This window comes from Oculina patagonica, chromosome 9, assembly GCF_052425735.1.
Source record: "Oculina patagonica isolate OP01 chromosome 9, crgOcupat, whole genome shotgun sequence".
In the NCBI taxonomy this organism is placed as follows: Eukaryota; Metazoa; Cnidaria; class Anthozoa; order Scleractinia; family Oculinidae; genus Oculina; species Oculina patagonica.
The window spans coordinates 15421415-15441026 of NC_135766.1; the positions used below are offsets into that span (position 1 = coordinate 15421415).

General features: G+C 36.0%; 1 protein-coding gene across 2 annotated transcripts; it reads left to right on the top strand.

The window, feature by feature from the left end:
- Positions 1 to 610: 610 nt before the first annotated feature.
- On the top strand, positions 611 to 19612 carry LOC144665869 (glutamate receptor ionotropic, kainate 2-like). 2 transcript variants are annotated; one of them, XM_078527148.1, is made up of 17 exons: positions 611 to 767; positions 2775 to 3099; positions 4955 to 5051; positions 5856 to 5990; positions 6173 to 6409; positions 7460 to 7665; positions 7975 to 8022; positions 8709 to 8822; positions 8952 to 9083; positions 9347 to 9451; positions 10227 to 10346; positions 11303 to 11497; positions 12139 to 12499; positions 13097 to 13459; positions 14799 to 14969; positions 15357 to 15504; positions 18183 to 19612. In XM_078527148.1, the coding sequence occupies exons 2-17, from the start codon at positions 3088 to 3090 to the stop codon at positions 18220 to 18222; spliced, it is 2484 nt and encodes an 827-aa protein (XP_078383274.1). In that variant the 5' UTR covers positions 611 to 767; positions 2775 to 3087; the 3' UTR covers positions 18223 to 19612. The 2 variants fall into 2 exon arrangements, with proteins under 2 accessions (XP_078383274.1, XP_078383275.1); XM_078527149.1 differs by lacking the exon at positions 2775 to 3099.

Here is a 19612-nt window from a genome sequence, read left to right on the forward strand (position 1 = left end):
AGAAATGAGAAGAGAGAAGTCACAGCAAAATTATCTGTGGCAAAATATATTCCAAAGCATTTTTTAATTAGGAGTGCGTAACCATTGAAGAACCCCAGGTGCCAGAGAATTTCTACGAAAGCGCGGCGATTTTGTTAAATTTTTAATAAAGAAATATTACTAGACAGTCCTTTGTATAATAATGATAGTGTTATATGTACACAGCTACAAAAAAACTTTAAAATATTATAAACCTGATGTAAGGTTGTTTATAGTATTTTTTATATCATTCTTGCCTTTTAGCGAAATTTATGACATCATATCAGATAGTTTGTTTACCAATTTACACAAAAAAGCATCAAAGTTGCATGATTAAAACTGTTAAATTGTCATCACCAAAGTGTCGGTTTGTGATATGGTTTAACGACGGTCAAATATATCGGCAAATTGCATAGTTTTAAGTTTCAACACGAAATTAAATAAAAAAATAATTAGCAGCTGTCTCTTTGTTTTTTTCTTCTTCAGGACGACGATACTTGTAAAGCTTTACCATTCATTATGTTTTCATTAAGTGGTTAACCAGGCCAGCAGTATGTGGTAAGGCTTTTCACAAAATAACTAACGTATTTCATGACAGCTAAGAGTTGACGCTGCAGGTATACGTGCATGATTGTGTTGTCTACTCAGCAGTTAAAGTGATGATGTAACAGATTGATGCTTGCAAATTCTCTGATTTCATCAGGTTAGAATAGTAGGACACTGCATATTTCATTCAAATGAGGTGACAGGTGAGCTAACCCCACATCTTAAGTTCTCGTGTAGTAAAGCAGTATGTGAATGACAACCGTCTGGCTAATTACTTAGATTTAAGGATTAGCTTCGTAAAAATATTCATCATGATTGTGCTGGTTTAAATAGGTATTTTATTTGTCTTTATATCGGTTGTAAACGGTGAAGGGAATTTTCCAACTCGTCCAAAATTTAAATTCGTGAGTTACAGAAGCAAAGGTTATGAAATATTAATAAAAGTAGATTTACTTATTCCAAAATATTCCCGGTTGAAACTAATTATGAAGAAAAAACCTAACATCTAATATAGATAAAAACGTAACAGATAGCTAATAGCTATCGTAGACATTACATATATAGTTTTTCGTTTCGTTCTATTTACCGAATTTGAATTTCATTTCAACGTATTCTATAAATAAACTGATTAGCTAACAATAATCTAAACTAGATTAAGCTTGTAACAGTTTGTTTACCAAACATATCTTAGAGGTATTTAGATTTGAATGAAGGAGAAAATATAACGCTTGACATGAAAAGTAGCTAATTACTAGAAGTGCTTTGAAATTGTTTAATTGTGTATAGGACCACGCTTTAATTAATTTGAATGTACTCAAAGATCTATCTTAAATCCTTGGAGCTTACCGGTAAAATTTCCCAAGCAAAATCCTTATTTTATTAAACTGCCGTTGACAGCGAATACAATTACTTTTTTCAAGTCCATCACCTCTGTCCATTTACAGCATTATGCCTAATTGAGAACCTCTCTTTAATACGAATGAACTTTAAGGTTGCATTTATTCCTCCAATTCGACGTAAAAAAAGTAAAAACCAAAGGCAAATATCCAATCCAATTAAATCAAGTCAAACCAAATCACGTTTCGTATTACCCCTTTCGTTGTTATCAAATCCTTTCTATGGCAATATTTGCTCAATTTGATTTCGCTCCGTCGATCATTAACATTGAACAGGACGAAAAAAAACATCGTAAAAAAATATTTGTGTAGTAAATTTTAGGAACGATATAATTTTAAAGCATATCGTTACCCGAGGTTGGCCATAGGATTCAAATAACCCACCTGCCTCACCAGCTTGAAACAGTTGGTCATATACCTTTCAGCTGGGCAAAATGTACAAATGAAAAAGGTCGAGATATCACTTTCAATTTATACAGCGTTTTTCAGCTAATCCCAAATATTGAAGCTCTTGCTCATGCATATCAGAATATCTGATATAGATATTGCAGATACTTTTTGTTTGATTTTACATATGTTTGGTAAAAATAAGCGTCATGCGTATGACATGTAGCACTCGTTTGCCAGTACAGTACAGTAGTCTGTATCCTATTTCGTCAGTTAAACTATTATCTTAGTCGCTTGTCCTTTCAGCGATACAGAATAAGTTGACTTTCTGAATTAATCAGCGTATGGGAGTTAACAAAGCCATTAATTGGGCCCTGGATTCCAAAAGGTGAAAAAAAGCTCGTAATTTGCTTTTTTGTTGATTTCAATTTTTTTACCTTAATCTACCCGCTAATTTTAATTTTAACGTAAACTTCTCTGCAAAGAAAAAAAAAACCAGCTGATGTTTCGTTTGCTCCGAGGAACTTTAATTTTTAGTTTAACATTCTACTGTAACTGCAAGCGATTACCAAGGAAATGTTGCTCATTTTCTATACTCCATTTGCTGGGCTACAATAAAGCAGCGCACATTGTCGCCAAGGCAACCAGATCTTAAATAATTAGAATTTGTGGCGCTTACAGGGTAAAACGTTTAAGTGGTTTTTTTTGTTAGGTAAAATAATCAGGCTCGGGAGGTTTTCCCAGAGAAAAATTAATCAAAAGCAACCGACTTCATGTGAAGAAGTTAAAATGGTTATATGACAGAACAAAATATTGTGTATGGCTCTCCGTGGGAGTCCAGTCACCCGTACTTGGTGCACAGTTGTCGTTTTGGCCCCTATATTAAATTTCATCGTAAACATTCTGAGAATACGTTTTAAATTTCAGGTGAATATTGAAATCATATTTCCTGACGCCGTGGTTGATATAGGCACGAGGCAAGTATTTTAATTACACTCGCAATACATCAGCTTAATTTGGCTAAAATTTAAGCGTATCATAGGATAAAGAGAAGAAATGTTCTCAGTTTTTTTTGACTAAAAGAGGGAAGCTAGCTGGATACCGCAGACGGTATTTTATCAACTTATATTCACAAAAGGCAAAATGGTTTCTACACCCTCGACGTACACCTTGTATTGATAATGGGAAGTTTGAATGTGTAAAATAAGTATCACCTACGACTGGATTTGAATCTGCTTTCATGGTGATTACCGTAAGTTATCTTATCGTTTATTATAAATTTTGTAGCTTCAAAGATCCTATTTTGACCTGATATATTCTATAATAGAATATTAGGGGTATCAAATGGTCTTTGCGAGACTTTTTTGCGAGCATGCGAACAGAGCGTTTTTCTTTGCGAGCACGAGCATTGACAAAAGTTAGTCTTGCGAGCAACGAGCACTATTCAAAAAGCTACCTCCACTAAAAAACGAGCATGCGAGCACTTGTAAAAATATGCGAGCACGAGCAAACGAGCACCCACTAAAATCTTGCGAGCATTCCGAGCAGAAGCATAATTTTGCGAGCACTGCAAAATTTTGGTAGACCATTCATTACCCGATTTAGCGATATGATTAGCGCAAACGGTGAAAATCAAAACGAAAGCTGTTTCTCGTCTCAGGCATATACATGTAATCGACGTTATCGTTTACAGTTACTGTTTAAACTGAAATCGGTTTATTTACATAATGTAAACGTAGAATTCCGGTTTCTGGTTTTGGGGGGGGGGGGGGGGGGAAAAAAGGGGAGGGGGGGGGGGGGGGGGTATTTTTGTGGCAGTAGAGAAGACTACTTTAACTTAAGCCAGAAGGTTGCTTTTATTAATTACCAGAATTTGTTAAAAATGGCGTGAATTGAGTAACTATCGTAAGATGTTTAACAGGCAAAAGCGTGAATTATTAATTCAAGAGTTCATATATATCGGCAGTGTGATCGACGAATAAGAAATAACTGGCTACGAAATAGGTTATTTGTGGCAAATTTCAGTTTTTGCTTGTTAAAAATGCACAAATTTGATAATTTTGGCTGGCCTTTGGAAGTAAATGACAAATGATTAATTATTTTATCTTTGTATTTTACAGGAAATAATCTCGATTGAGCATTTCCTAAAATATGAGCAGTTATTAAGAAATGATATATATATTTTTTTCAATTTTCTAACCGCATTGATCTTTTGAATGTTCTTGTGAGCCACTTGAAAAAGAAATGTGTAGAACGAATAAAGTCCTTAAATTATGAATCACTTATGTTTTTTAAATATTATTCTGTTAGCGGAAACTACAGGGAGATAAAAGCTGTTCCGAAATTATAAACATGGATTTTACACAATAAATATAAGTAATCTCGGTAGTCCACTGATTGTAAATCGTCGATTTCAAAATTTCTCCGTTTCTACCTGTAAATTAAAAAAGTTAAACACATATAAGTGCAGTTGCTGATTTGACTGAGCAAAATGTTGACAAAAGCTGCGGTATAAAAAAGTGTAAATAACCACACGAATGACCACTGACTAACTACTTACCTTACCCTTTAATTAAAGAAATAATTTTTTTTATAAGAGCAGCAATCTTAAGTCCTATCGTTAACGTGTGCAGTAAACACGATTAGTTATCAGCGTGCGATAACCGTTTATCGCACACTGATACAATGTACTGACTTATGAGCTAAGTTTGAGACTTACTCCAATATTCAAAGACATACTGAGATAACGAAAGTACGTCTCAATTTCGTCCATACTGCTGTTCAGATTATTATTTTACCATGAACGTATGTAATGTTTTAATCGCTGTGACTGGACACTACAAGGCTCACTGCAATGACTTGTAACAACTGGCAAACTTTCATGATTTAGAAATGCATTTTTCCGTAAGAACGTGTATGGAGAATTATAGATATTCCGTGTATTTTCATAGTGTCAAAATATTTAGACAACAAGTGAAAAACTAAATTGGGGAAATAACTATATTTCGGTGTAAACTATATCACGACACCTATATTACTTATTTTGTATTTTTTGCCTGATCTAACATGCTGCTCTCGCGAGTCATATACTTTTTCTTTTACTCTAGGGCCCAACGATGGAACGAGGAAACATCTACGTAGCACTGATATTAATTATCTCATTCGTATCCAAGGCATACTCTACAAACAGAATATTTACTATTGGTAAGTCAGTTAGTACAATATTCATTTTTGTCTTCAGTGGTTTTATTTCTCATATTGAATAAAGTCAAAGTCCTCCATGGCTTTGCTCCAGCCTATTTAAATGACCTGCTTTTTAACTACGCGCCTCATCGTTTACTACGATCAAGTAGCTTAATCCTACTGTCTATTTCTAAGACTAAAACGGTTACCTATGGTGACAGATCCTTCTCAGTCATTGCACCAAAGCTCTGGAGTGACTTGCCCATTGTAGTCAAACAGTGTTCCACAGTTGACTCTTTTAAATCGAGACTAAGAACTTTTCTTTTTAACAGCGTCTATATTTGATTAGGTACAGAACTTAAATTGTAAAAAGCATTGAGACTCCCACAGTTTGTAAAATGCGTTTTTAAGCACTTTTTTATTATTATTATTATTATTATTATTATTATTATTATTATTATTATTATTATTATAAGTGATGTATTATATTAAAGTTTACGGGCTTTTAACGAATTACAATGCATTTTCCGCGTACAATGAAATCAATGTATTGTGATTTGTTCGAGTTGTGTTCTGCTGCGGTGAACGAGAAATTCAGTGAAAGCGAGAACAAATAGCAAACTCTCCTTGTTCAATCATGCCTTCCGGGCACGATGAAAATCACACTCCACATCATGTAGGAGTAACAAAATGTCAATCACTTGGTACACCATATGTAAGCAACAAACTGTCCATAACGAACCAAAGCTTTTCATTATCAATTTTGCCAGGAAGAACGTTTTTTTTTCCAAACTGAAATATTACATTATTTTTCTTTCTACACAGGTCTTATTTATGGCCATTCATCGGGGAATGACGCTATCATCGACACCGTAATCAACAAAACATCTGGCTTCAACAATATTTCAATAATCTTAAAAAAGTACAACACATCCGAAAATATAAACTTATTTGAACAAGGTAAGATGTTGTTGCAACTACTAGTTTGAGTAAAAGATATGAAATGGCATTTACCAAACAACACTGCCTAGCGCAACAGAAGGGCAGCAAGTTACATTTACAAAAGATTTCTTCTTTATAAAACGCATTAACTGAGCTTATAGACTCTGTGTGTTCTAACTTTCGAATCATCTTTATTTCAGCTTCGTTTATTCTTCAACAAAACGTCGTTGCACTTATCGAGGGAAGCCACACAAAAACGTCCGCATGCGCACTCTCTGAAGTGACAGGCGTTCCTCTTATCCGTCTCCTTGGTGACACTAGGCCTTTCGAATGTGAAGAATCGATTCAAATGTCAGCTGGATACAGAGACTACGCACATGCTTCACTTGATATACTGAACAAGTTTGGATGGAAAAACATTGTACTGGTATTCGATGGTAAATACTTTCTTTTAGCAATACTATCTCTTTAAACCCTCAGTTAATGGTAGTGAGATTTACATAGATTTACAGGCAATAAGAACTTACTATGTATTCCGATGGGTTTTAAATGTTTAAGAGTTTCTATTTTGGACGTGCTTTCCTTCAATGCAATTTAAAATAATTTAACATACAACAGTTAAATGGGTCAATAACTTAAACCAAACAATAAGATTGCTTTGTTGCGGGTCCGATATTTTCTTGTTATTGGACCAGCTAAAAGTTTTACAGCTCTTTCAATATTTTAAGAGGCTGTCGCTGTAAAAGCTGTTGGCCAATGGTCGCCCGCACAAGATTAAAATCCGACACGATTGTTGACCTTGTTTTAAGCCATCCGTTCAAAGCAAGAAAGACGTGTTCTGCATGCGAAATAATCATGTATTTCTTAAAAGAAAGACAGGATTCTCTTTCATGGGTTGCAGGAAATTCAAGCAGTTTAAAGTAATCTATTATTTTTCCATAATGTCACTCACCCACACGTTAAGAGGCTTGTAGGACAACCCGAAAAATTGGCCAATTTGTGGACTCCCTTTCTCCATTGTCTGTAACTCCTAGAAAATGAACTCTTCAGTTCATTTTGCGCGTTATAAACCTTCCCGCCCACGGGCAACTATATGAAATTTAAAGAACTCCCACTTAATCACGTGTCAATTAGTAGTTACCAGTTGATCTTCGGAAACTGTAGACGTTTGCATAAGTATTTATATTTATTCCATTTTTCTGCACGTCATGTTAAGTTACAACAGGTTATAATTGTTACAGTGGAGAAAGAAATGATAGATATAATAAAACTAATAATCGCAAAGCTAATTGTATGCCGTTTGAATTGTTCCGACATAGCTAGTTTTAAAAGTACGACACGCACTTATATAACTCAACGATTAGTGTCTTTTTCTAACTAATGTTTTACAAACTTTTGTCAGTGATTGTAGGACCAGTACGGGCCTTGGGCTTGGTTAAAAACATGTTAGCTATATTCAAAATATTAAAATTGCGTGTTTGTTTTAGAGGGAAGTCTCCACGAAGCAGCTTATTTTCGCGCTATATCCCGAAGCTCGAAGCTCGCCGTGGATTTAGTTCATTTTCCTGAGCTGAGCGAAAATGAAGATTCAACAGCGCCAGTATTGAGAGCATTGGAGGAAATAAGAAAGTATAAAGCTGACATTATTCTTCTTTATATCAACAAAGGCAGCGTCGAGCTTATGCTACAACAGGTAATTATGTATGACTTAATTTTAAATGCTCCACAGGAAAAAAAAAATTAATAGTACAAAGAGTATTGAAACGCTCTTTTCTTTTTTTGAGCGTGAATGTGGTTAACTAGTTGGCTGTCAGGTGACCAAGAAATATCCACTTAGAAAAATCCTACTAAATTACAACCATATTAGCAACAAATGTTGACATAATAATATATCATGTCTTGTTTTATAGTTCTTTTGCTATCATTTGTTTGTTTTATTGGTAGTTTACTGAAAGGATTAGTGTAACAACTAAAATTTTGTTTCTCATTTATCTTCTTACAGAAGCCTTGTCAACACAGCAACGTCTATAAATGGATTATTCAGGGAGAGGTTGGAATGTTACCTTATCAACTTTACTAAGATACTACTCATGATCATGCTTCTAGAATTTTATCATGTTTTTGTTTTCGCTTTGTATTTATTTCATACCTTTTTTTTAACATTTAATGTGCTCACATTGGCTAAACATCTCTGGTAATAAGAACAAAAGTTCCAAATACTGCATGGCACTAAAAAATAAAAGTGAAATGAAATGGGTAATAAAGTGCCAAAAATGATTTTTTTTTAAAAAAAACCCCAGACGTTTCGGGCAATAGCCTTTCTGCGGTGGTAAACGTCGTCAAAGAAAATGCGACAAACAAAACATCTCTGGTCTTGGCTATGTGTTGCATTACACACTTAAATAGTGTAGGCCTGATCACAAATAAACCTTATGGTTTCTTTTGCAATTGTACTTAATATTGAATTGTAGGTATAGTAATGTTTTATCGTAGTCCTAAATATTAAATTCTAATTTTTACCATATAAATTATTATCATTTTTTCTCTTTTTTAAAAATTCATGTAAATTAGGTATGAAGATCCCTTCGGGGAACTCAATAAACCTTATTCTATTCTATTCTATTCTATTCTATTCTATTCTATTCTATTCTATTCTATTCTTTTCTATTCTATTCTATTCTATTCTATTCTATTATAAACTGTTGTGTGACATGTTGAACTGTTTCCCCGCTACAGGAACCAATGAACATCAGCTGCCACCGAGACAACATTGTATTAGCTTTGAAGCTTCCATACATTCCGAGCTCACCTCCTTTCGAGCTAACAAATGCACTTAAGAGCACCAGTAAGGTAAGTATATAAGATTTGTTGAAAAGGCCCACACTTGGGTTTTACTTTGCATCTCAAAGTATTAAACAACCCTTAAAAGAGATTATGATATAATTTTTGACCTAAACTTTTTTAAAAATGTTTCTCTAGGACCTCATTGGGCTTGTGTACGATGCAGTCCAAGTTATTAACCAGGCAATCAACAGTGAGCCGTGTTTATCGATCAATGGGTCTTCTATTATTTCAAAAAATAAAGAAGCGATGCTAACTTGTATGAAAAAGGTAACCAGTCGTCTTCATGGTTTATCTTCTTTAAATCTGTTCACTAGGATACTCATGTGATCAGAATTTTGATAGCTTAGAAGAATAAGTAATTTTGATATATAAGTAGTCCCCAATTGTCATAATCGTTATATATAAATCTTACTCGTTAAATGGCCTCTATATCCTAGTCAATCAGATTTAACCGTCGGTTATTTTTTTTAGCAGTCTCACAGCCATTCCTATTTCTGTATTCTCAATGGTTTACATTTTTCTATAAACAGGTTAGCACGGTTGGTGTAACAGGACCTATCCGTTTTAACGGGTATGGAAAGCGAGCAGGAATTGAACTGGAAATTCTGAATCTCCGGAACAGTTCCTTTAAAAACGTAAGTAGTACACAAAAGAGCAAACACATTCTTTTTGCTTCTTTGCACTCTCGAATTGTTGCTACAACTCAGAAGACACTTCCACCAATAGAAGTTGCCTTACCCATTGTAAATGGAAGCATGACGTTTAATTCGAAGAACAGTCCATCCTAAAAAATTTGTTAGGATGAAGGAAGTTTTCTTAAAATCCAAAAGAGGACAACGAACCAAATTTGAAAATTTAAGTTTAAAGGGGTTTGGTCACGGTATTTTAGATAATTCTATTTATTTCCGTTAATTAAGAGCTCTATCTGCAAATTGGCAGAGCAAAAGTCTTTTATTGGGAAAAGCACGGCCACATAACAAATAAGAATGATTTTTCGAGCATTGTAAATGACGCTTTCAAACAAATTGAGATAAACTTGAAAAGCGTCGGGCCGACGTTTTTCAAGTTTACCTGAACGCAATCCGTTTTAATCTTCTCGAACTTTGCCCATTCAGATCCCTTTTTGGTCTATCTGTGTTTCTTACGAGTTCTTCTACAGTTTCAGCCGGTATTGTGATATTTCAGTTAATTCTAAGACCAGTTGGTCAGTGCCGAAATTGCTTGAAATTGCGTGACATTGCCCCTTCAATTTGTCAAAATGTGCCGTAGTCTACTTAGAAAGAAAAACGGCAATACATGTATATAAATGCTTGACATAACGCGCATCCATCTATACCGCGATGCATTAGTTGATGTGTTTTTGTTATTATAGTCCACTCATAATTAATAGTTTTTTTGCCTTGTGTTTAGGTAGGGACGTGGAATTCAACCAAAGGTGCCGTTCTATTCGATAATATCTCACGAAATTTACACAATCCATCGACAGGAGAGAGTTTGGAGGGAAGAAAGTTCAGAGTTGTCGTTGCGGAGGTAAAACAATATTGACAATAGTGGAAACATATTTCATAGCTCTCGACGCTTAACCCCTGTTTCTGTAGCAGCTACGAGTATTGCATTCCCCCGGGATGGGACGCTAGTCTATAGCAAGTTACTCCCAGCATTCTGTCAGGTGTTAGGTTGGCAAAACAATAGCCCTTTATACAGTTCTGTGCTTAGTGACCAGGTCTTTGAGCAGAATCGAGGCTAAAGTTGACTTTGTTGTAATACAACCATGCTGCTTTTCAAATGTAAATTTTCCTTTTATCATGCTAAGGGAAAAAAGGGAAGCCTCGAGCCATGCAGCCCATACTGACGGAATTTTTTCCGGTTTCGTTAGCATTAAAGGGGCTAGCAATATTTCTATTCCCTCCTAAATGGGATGCTAGTCCATCGCAGGGTACCCACCACAGCATTATTTCACCAGTACCCATTTACACACCTGGGTGGAGAGAGGCACTATGAGAGTAAAGTGTCTCGCCTAAGAACACAACACAGTGACCCCGGCCAGGTCTCGAACCCGGACCGCTCGATCCGGAGTCCGTCGCACTAACCTTTAGGCTACCGCGCCTCGCTTTTGGCTAATCTCTATCCTTACAAAATCACCCAAACGTCTCTTTTATACAGAGGCTCGGTTACATTTCACAGAACTATAAAATAGTCTATTCGCTGGTATACAGTTTTACTTCTGGGTGAGCGGTAGACGTGCTGTGAATGTTAAGTGTCCTGTTCAAGAACAAAACAATGAACCCGGTCAGGGCTCGAACCCAGGCCGTTTGATTCGGAATGAAGCGCACTATTAGCTACACTAGATGTGCCCCTGTCATTTCCATCTATTTTAATTTACAAATTAAAAACACAAATAAAAAAACGTGTGTATAGTTAATAATTAAAACTAGTCATGCCATTTTATGATAATCAAAAGTGATTCATTTGCCTTCTTTTGACAGACTGCACCGTTTGTGATGAGTAAAACGCATGAAGATGGCAGCGTAACATATGAGGGATACTGTATTGATCTGCTGAATGAACTGGCAAGAAATCTTAAGTTTACGTATGAGATCTACCCTACTCCCGACGGGATGTACGGCGCTGAAACAGAAAACGGAACCTGGAACGGAATGATTGGCGAGTTGTTAAACAAGGTTTCTGAATATTTTACTTGTTTTGATTTGGTTGGTGTTCTTTCATCGGTGACCCATCTACACATAGATCTGTTTTTTGTTGTTGTTGTAAATCTCACTAAACTTATGTTTGAAAACATTCTATAAACGATGCTATTGCACATTCTGTAAATGAAAGTTCTATGCAGTAAAATGAATCATACATGCATGTTAAGAGAACGCCGCTGTAACTAAAGAGTCGTCGCTAAGAATGGTTTTGTGAAGACGTCTGTGGCCAACAATTTTTCTTTGGGTTACTGATCGTAGCAGCTACTATTTATATTTGTTCGAATTAAACCTATAGCATAAGGACTCAACTAAATTCTACCGTATTGAATGTATTAAATGTAAATGTTGTTTATAGTGCATTAATGCACTTTGTTACACTAAACTAGTTCTCAGGCATGTCACTCGAACTGAATCAAGACAAATGTTTCAAATAAACATAACGAGGTCTAAATCCAGACTGGCAGGACACAGACTAGTTTCCCATCTATAAGCATAAACGACTGAGATTTTTATTTGAGACATTCAAAACCTTCGTGCAAAAAAGTGGGCAAATCTTTGGTTGTTGACAAGCCCGCTCATTTTGTCCTCTCTTTTTCTCTCTCTTTCTCCCAAAGCGTGCTGATATGATCGTTGCAGATCTCACCATAACTGAACGTCGTGAAAAAGTGGTGGACTTCAGCGTGCCTTACATGTACTACACTGAAGAAATGTTACTTGAGAAAACATCTTCCAGCGAAACAACTGATTTACTACAGTTTATGAATCCCTTTGACAACCATGTTTGGTTTGCTACTCTAGCTAGCCTGGTGGTCATCTCTATTGCTGTGTTTTTAATAAACTACTTCAGTCCTTATGGATACAAAGATGAAAATGGCCAAGGGACGTCAGAGGAATTTACCTTTTTTAATAGTGTGTGGTTCGCATTGGCTTGTATGCTGCAACAAGGAGCTGATAATTCACCACGAAGCTTGTCAGGTAGAGGCAGTTAGTTTTGCTGTCATGTTTCCCAAAACGCTTATTTTAACGCCTTTATAAACAATAATGCAATAGTTAAAGGGACTGTGTCATGTATGTTAGCCAAATTTAGGCACGGAAAAAGACCATCAAATTCGGTGAAATTACCCATTAAAACAGTGATTGGACATTTCAATAACAGCAAATTCAAATGAAGGTACCGATGATCAAAAGTGACAAAGATTAAAACGTACTGCGAGAAAAAAATCGGTTGGGATCAACAGTTTTAAAGTTAATCTCGTTTGCTTGTAACTTTAAATTATAACGCCCGGGAGTCACATGTGGTTGCAATGAAGCTATGGTTTTGTTGATAAGATCCATAGAAGTAATTTCTTTGCAAACGTTAGTTTTATTACAAGTATTTGGCAAAACCTAATAATAAAATAACTTCAACACAAATTTCATTTCCAACTTTTAAATCGTAAAGGAAAATGGCAAAAGAGGCATGCTTCACCCCTGCGGCTTATTGCAAATAGTGAAACTACACGCACGCCATTTTTGCTTTTTTAAAATTTCTTTGTTTATTTTAGTTTGTATTCTTTCGTTATTTACTTTTAGGTCGTATTCTCACTGGATGCTACTGGTTCTGTATTCTTATATCGGTATCAACATACACTGCAAATCTGGCTGCTTTCTTCACCGTAAAGAACGCCGAGCTTCCCATTAACAACCTTGAGGACATCGTGAAGTCGTCTTATCAAGTAGGAGTAGTTGAGTCGTCAAGTACGTACGAGGCATTCAAGACAAGCCAGTATGAAACATACAAAAAGATTTGGCACAGAATTCAAACAGAAGGCACCATAGTTGAAAGCGCATCTCAAGGCATTCAATGGGTTCGAGACAGAGAAGAGTTTGTGTTCATCATTGACGGACCGACTCTCAGATATGCTGCCAACCAGCCACCTTGTGATTTGACAGTAGGTAAATACGACACTAAAATAATTGTTATCCCAAAATGAAGCTGTTTACATCGCATGAAAATATCTTGAAACAAACAAATCCTCTGTGAATAATCTTCAATCACCATGGATCAAACCTGGGAACGTCTTGAAAATTTCATCCGCTTGCAACCGCTCCTTTTTAACTCGGAAAAGAGTTGTAGTGGGCGAAGTGAATTCACTCCTTCACTCCTTCACTCCATCACTCCTTCACTCGTTTCCTGTTAGACATATGCACGCAATGCGTGCAAGTGTTTTAATGCCTCTAGAGAATTAGACCTTTTCTCTGATACCTACACTTCTTGTTAAATTACATAAAATTAACATGCTTAGTCACCAACCGAAATATTGTATTAATGTCTGTTTTCTTGAAATAATATTATGATATTTATTCAGCTATAAGCCGAGACCGTAAACCTTTGGTTTTTTAGAACCAGTTAGAAAAAAACTAACCCAAAACACTCAGCTAAAGATAAATTTATTTCAGTACGATTTGGTGAAAAAAAATCGCTCGACTTATAGCCAATGATATTATTATTATTATTATTATTATTATTATTATTATTATTATTATTATTATTATTATTATTATTATTTTTCGTTACCTTCAAATAACAAAAAGGAAAAATAAAAAGAAAGAAATCAATTTGCAACAGATGGGAACTCTATCTCTTGGCCTTTCGGTCTGCTCTCGATCAGTATTTGATGACAATCAAAGTGAAGTAAACAGAAGTTTGAAAAGTATAACATCATTTGTATTAGCAAACCTTTATTTGTCAGTTTGTTGTTTTCGATTCTTGTTTCATAATAACTTTTCCGAGTTTAGTGGCTTATAGCCACTTTTAGTTATTTAAGATATTGCTAGTTTAGTTATTCTTGAATCCTGTTTCTGGTCAAATCTCAAAAGTGTGTACTTCCACTTCCCATGGCTCAAAACCTCTCCTTCCAAACCCTTTACAAGACATATACAACTATTGCAGTCTATCTAGGTCCGAACTTTCTAAGCTGTGGTTACCACCAGTTTATTAATAATGGTGCAGTGGCGAGAGCCCTTGGCTCCTTTAAATGTTGCCCAGTCGATTATCGGACCCGATCCAAGGGCTTTTTCCTGCTTTCCTCCCTCTACAAAAACCAACGTTTCTAAATTCCAATTCGACCATGAATCCGACTGCCACAGGTCTGTCAGTCGCAAGACTGTTATGTGCAACCTTCGTTAGAATGTCTATTTATTTACTTGTGAGCTGCTCAACAAAAACATAACATATTTTAAAACAGCGATGGCTTATATTGCAAGCATTTACTATTTTCTTTGCTTTGATTAGTTCCAGGTCTGACCACAGCTAAAGGACTTGCACTCGCTTTACAAGCACATGATCCACACACAATTGACTTTACACTGGCCATTTTACATCTGCACGAGAACTATTTCCTCGACAACCTTAAGCGGAAATGGTGGGAAAATAACAATGGATGTCCTCAAGAACAGGAAACAAGTAAGACAGTCATGATAATATGTACAAGTAGTTTGTTTCAGTAAAACGAATTGCTCCTAGGGACGTAGCAAGCTTTTTGAAGAGTTGGTATTCAAAACACATCGAGGGCTTTATCCCCCGACCTTATTATCTATAGCCCTCTCCTTGTAAAACTCTCTTCATTAAACAACAGAAATGATACAATATCCTAAATAAACAAATAAGAAATTGTCTTCATTGTCGTCTACTAATGGTGTCAAAATTCTTGTATTGGTTCACAACAAAGACAACAAACAGCAATGCTGTTAAAATCATAAAAGAGGCTCTTTATCACATACATTTACAAAACGTCTTGTAAATCAGATATATATTTAAAAAAGAAGTGGCTTTTTTCCTTTTTTTCTTTAGCATTGTCCCGAAAGCGTATTGGTCTGATGAGTATGCTGGGAGTGTATGTTGTCCTGGGTGTTGGGATAGTTATTGCATTCCTGACACTGATTGGAGAAATCTTATGGAAAAGAAGAGAGAAGTTGAAGTTGTTAACCATGACTAAAAGGTTTGTCACTAGCGAACTGAAAACATTCCAATAAATACTTGTTCTCTACCGAGGGGCGAGGGCGTACGCGACAATGTTGAAAGCTATGAAAGGTGCAGTTTACTGTTTCGTGAGCGAAGTTCACTGTGTTTAAGCGGCATTGGAAAGCATTAAAACTGTATTCATGGTTTCGCCACTTCCTTTTCGATGAAACTCCATAACATTCGATGAAGGGTTGGTAAACTATCACTACCTGAAATATCTTTGGTAATTGTTGCGTGTGCTTTACAGGGACAACCTTTCTCGAAATATTTTTATACTAGATAAGAAAGATACACAAGTACTGAGTAGCTCATGGACTTAAGACCCAATTTTGGGATCACCGAGCTCCTCTTTGAGCGACTGGTTAGGCGGGGGAGGGTCAGCTTAGCCTATTTAACTCGGAAAATACCTTATTAAAGCCATTTCCGAGGTTCAAGTGATTGAGGCCTGAGGTCTGAGGCGAACTACATGGCGTTGCCTAGATGGCGTTTATCATCTCAAATTTGCAAAAAAAAAAAAATAATTTGAGAAACAAACAAATCTTAGTTGTACGGAAAATAAATAATATTTCACATTCTGTTCGGGACTTAAATGCCGCAGTCCTATATACTCGGCTAAAAGCAACAAACAGATGAAAGACTGAAATATGAAACATTTAGGTATTGTTGTCGTCGTTTTCTGAATTCAACGTGCAAGATTATATGCAGGTTGATTGGCAGCATTTATGAGGACAAAAGAACATGCCCGCTTGCTTTTCCCCTCCGCTTTTTACGTTGTTCACCAATGATTGAATTATAAGGCAACTGGTTGATACCATTTTTGAACAACTCCTGATAAAAGAGTGGTAGTATATTGATCTAACAAAGTATAGGACCTTAAATGAAATTTTATTGAACAAAATTTGCTGTTACTCGCAGTTTTTTGAGTCTAATGCTTGCGTGCGCTTTGCGCATGCGCATTAGACTCTTTGTTATATGAAAAAAGCTGTTAGCAATCCCAAGGGAATGGTTCGGGATCGATAATCGTTCGCTGTAATGTAGAAAACAATGATCAGCTGCAAGAACGGACTCCGTACGGACACGCACGATTAGTTTCAATTAAAAACAGCCAATCAGCGACACGTGTTCCCACGCATAATTAAAAGTTCTTTCTCAAGTCACGATTATTCAACACTTGAACAGGACGAAATAATTTTCCAGTTAAGACATTTGTAAGCTTTTTGTGAAAATAAATCTTCGTTTTCAGTTCAGTTAAGCACTTGTGTTTTCGTCTTGCTTAAAAAGCAAGACGTCTTTGAGAAAAAAATATTTCGACGGCGACTCGCGTTTATTTACACAATGCGACCAAATATTTATTTTGTTTTAAAAAATAGAAAACTTTACCTCGATTTTTGTATTTAAGTCATTCGAATTTTGACCAATTTTTTCTTACAGTGCAAACAAAAACCTTCAAAAATAAAAGATGTACATGGATAAATGTAAATCAAGTTACGCGACTAAATCAAAATGCGTTTGTTTGGCCGCTTTGCAGTATTACACTGTCCCGGCCTTTGCCATACACTGAAATCGAATTTCATGCTTTTACGACTCTCAGAGATCTTAAGTTCTTCTTACAGCTAGAAAAATCATAAAATGGTTACATTGATATGGAAGTGATGATTCGCGAAATTTGTACATCATGATAAACAGTCTTCGCTCCTGTGTATGGTAGCTCGATAATAATTGCCTAGTTTCCAGCGTTCAAAAGGTCATCATTATATTGACGTGAGCATTTACACCCGTTTTTAGGAAAATCTGTCACTAAGTGATTACAGTACAATGGAGTAACAGTCACTATTTCAAGTGCTTTTATTGCAAAATCTGTTTCAAGAGTCATCATCAAAATGGTGAAAAATCTGAAAGAAAACGATGTGAAGTTCTTCAACCCTTGTTGTAATGAACATGCTTTTTGTAAATCGTCACGCAATCTTGTCCAAATGTTTAATCGTTTCTGCTTTTACGGACAATACGGAAGAAGTAACATCAACTCCTGTTCATACTTTAAATTTTGTGAAGCATATAACATTTATGACTGTTTCGTTTTCATCCATAATCCGATGATAATAATCATCCACGATGCCCCTAGCTTGCTATAAGCATTTTAAATTAAACTCCCGAACACAAACCTCTAACCAATTTTAACCGGCTTACGAAAACCGCGCAATCTGTATCACTATGCCATACGGCATTAGACTCATGTCACCCTTGGTGACCTGTTTTTAATTAAAGCTTTTAATTACATCGAGATAATGTATAAGGACAATTGAAGCATATTATGAAAGGTACGGTTCCATAATTACGCAGTAAGTTTTTTTTAAATTGAAAGTGTAATCGTATTGTAAACGTTATCGTTTTCAAACATGGTAATTCAAAACCGATGCAACTTAAAAATAGCTTTCGAGAGTTTCAACTGGCACAGTTGTCATGGTTCCAGCACACTAATACAGTGGGATTGAGTCTCGCTGTTTCCACGTTTGTTTTTCTGTGATATATCAGTCTTTTGTCTACGAAGCATACAAAATCACATACATAAGGAAACAAAGAAACATACAAGAAACAAAACATTGAAGTAATGCTTAGTAGTATCTGCTATTTTTAAATACACTTTTTTGTCTGTAGGCCAAAGCTGGGTTCTGTTCAAGTCCGTCCAACCCAATAACTGGCTGGATCTTCGTTGGTTACAAACAACGCTGGTTAACAAGAATTTAACCCAGACGTCCGTGTTACCGGTGCGACGCCTGAAAACGGAGCTAAACAGCCACACAAACCGTACATTTTCTCGATTAAACGCCGGAACGGGGGTGCTAACTTAAAACGTGACCTCGTAGACCGAAGTGTGTTGTAACCAGGCATTAATTCGATAAACCCCGAGTTTATTAAACTAAGTTATTTTTTTCATCATTTTCGACAGCCACATGTTTTGTCATTAAAATACTCAGAGTCTCAGGGACGAAAGTAAAATCTTATGTAAAACATAAAGAAAAGAAGAAAATAACAATTTGTTAAGTTTCAGTGCAATATAGAACAGCAAATATCAATCGTTTCTTTCACTTCACACTCTCCATAGTAATATATAATTAAATTTTCTTTCAAAGAAAACTCTTCAGGTACTTAATGCATGCTTTAGTTTAGTCAGTTTAAATTATATTTGTTCTAGGAAAATACTACTGCAAACCCTCAAATGGGTAATAAAGTCTTAACCAAATGAATTTGTTATACTCCCAATTGAAATGCAGTCTTCTATTGGACGAAACCGTATCACGTGACTCGCGTCAAAACTGTAAACCTTCCTAGGGCGACAACAGCATGAACCTTGGACTTGCACGTGATCAGAAAGTGCGGCTCAAAACCACGGTATGAATGCGAAGCAACTCGAAGTAGTAGACAAAAGCTAAGCGTTTATTCATGTTCTGTTCGTACTCGGGAGTCAAAAGCTGAAATATGTGTACACGTAAAATTTCATTTGAGGCAAAGAAGTATATTTAAAGAAGTATCGCACAGAGTAAATAATTTCAATCAATAAATTCATGTCGTTTTCAGCCAAATGGAATTTTAGTGGTGATTAATAAATGCAACAGAGTGTTTCTTTTTAGATATAGCGTATAACAAAACACTTAACGACTGTTCTCACGGAAAAGAGTGAGTTTTGTCCCCCCTCCCCTCCCGACCCTGAATGTTCCCCAAGGCGTCGCTTCGATGCACATTTAGGGGCACGGAGAAACAAAGCAAGCTCGTCTTGATCATAACGAATTGTAAATACAAGAAAAAAAAATACATACTACTCATTAACCCTATTCAGACCGGGCTTTTTTTCGACCTTCTCAGACCGGGGGGGGGCTTCGGAAGCCCCCCCTATGTAACTTCCACAATATTAAGGGAATCACCATGAAACTTATACGATGTATTGTACGTCCGAAACTCTTCCTTTTGGTATACGTCACGTGGGATGGTGACGTCACATCACGTGACAATCACATCATGATGTCAAAACAGCCGCCATCTTGGATCCGCCATCTTGGATTTCAAAATTTTTCCAAAATGCCAGAAAA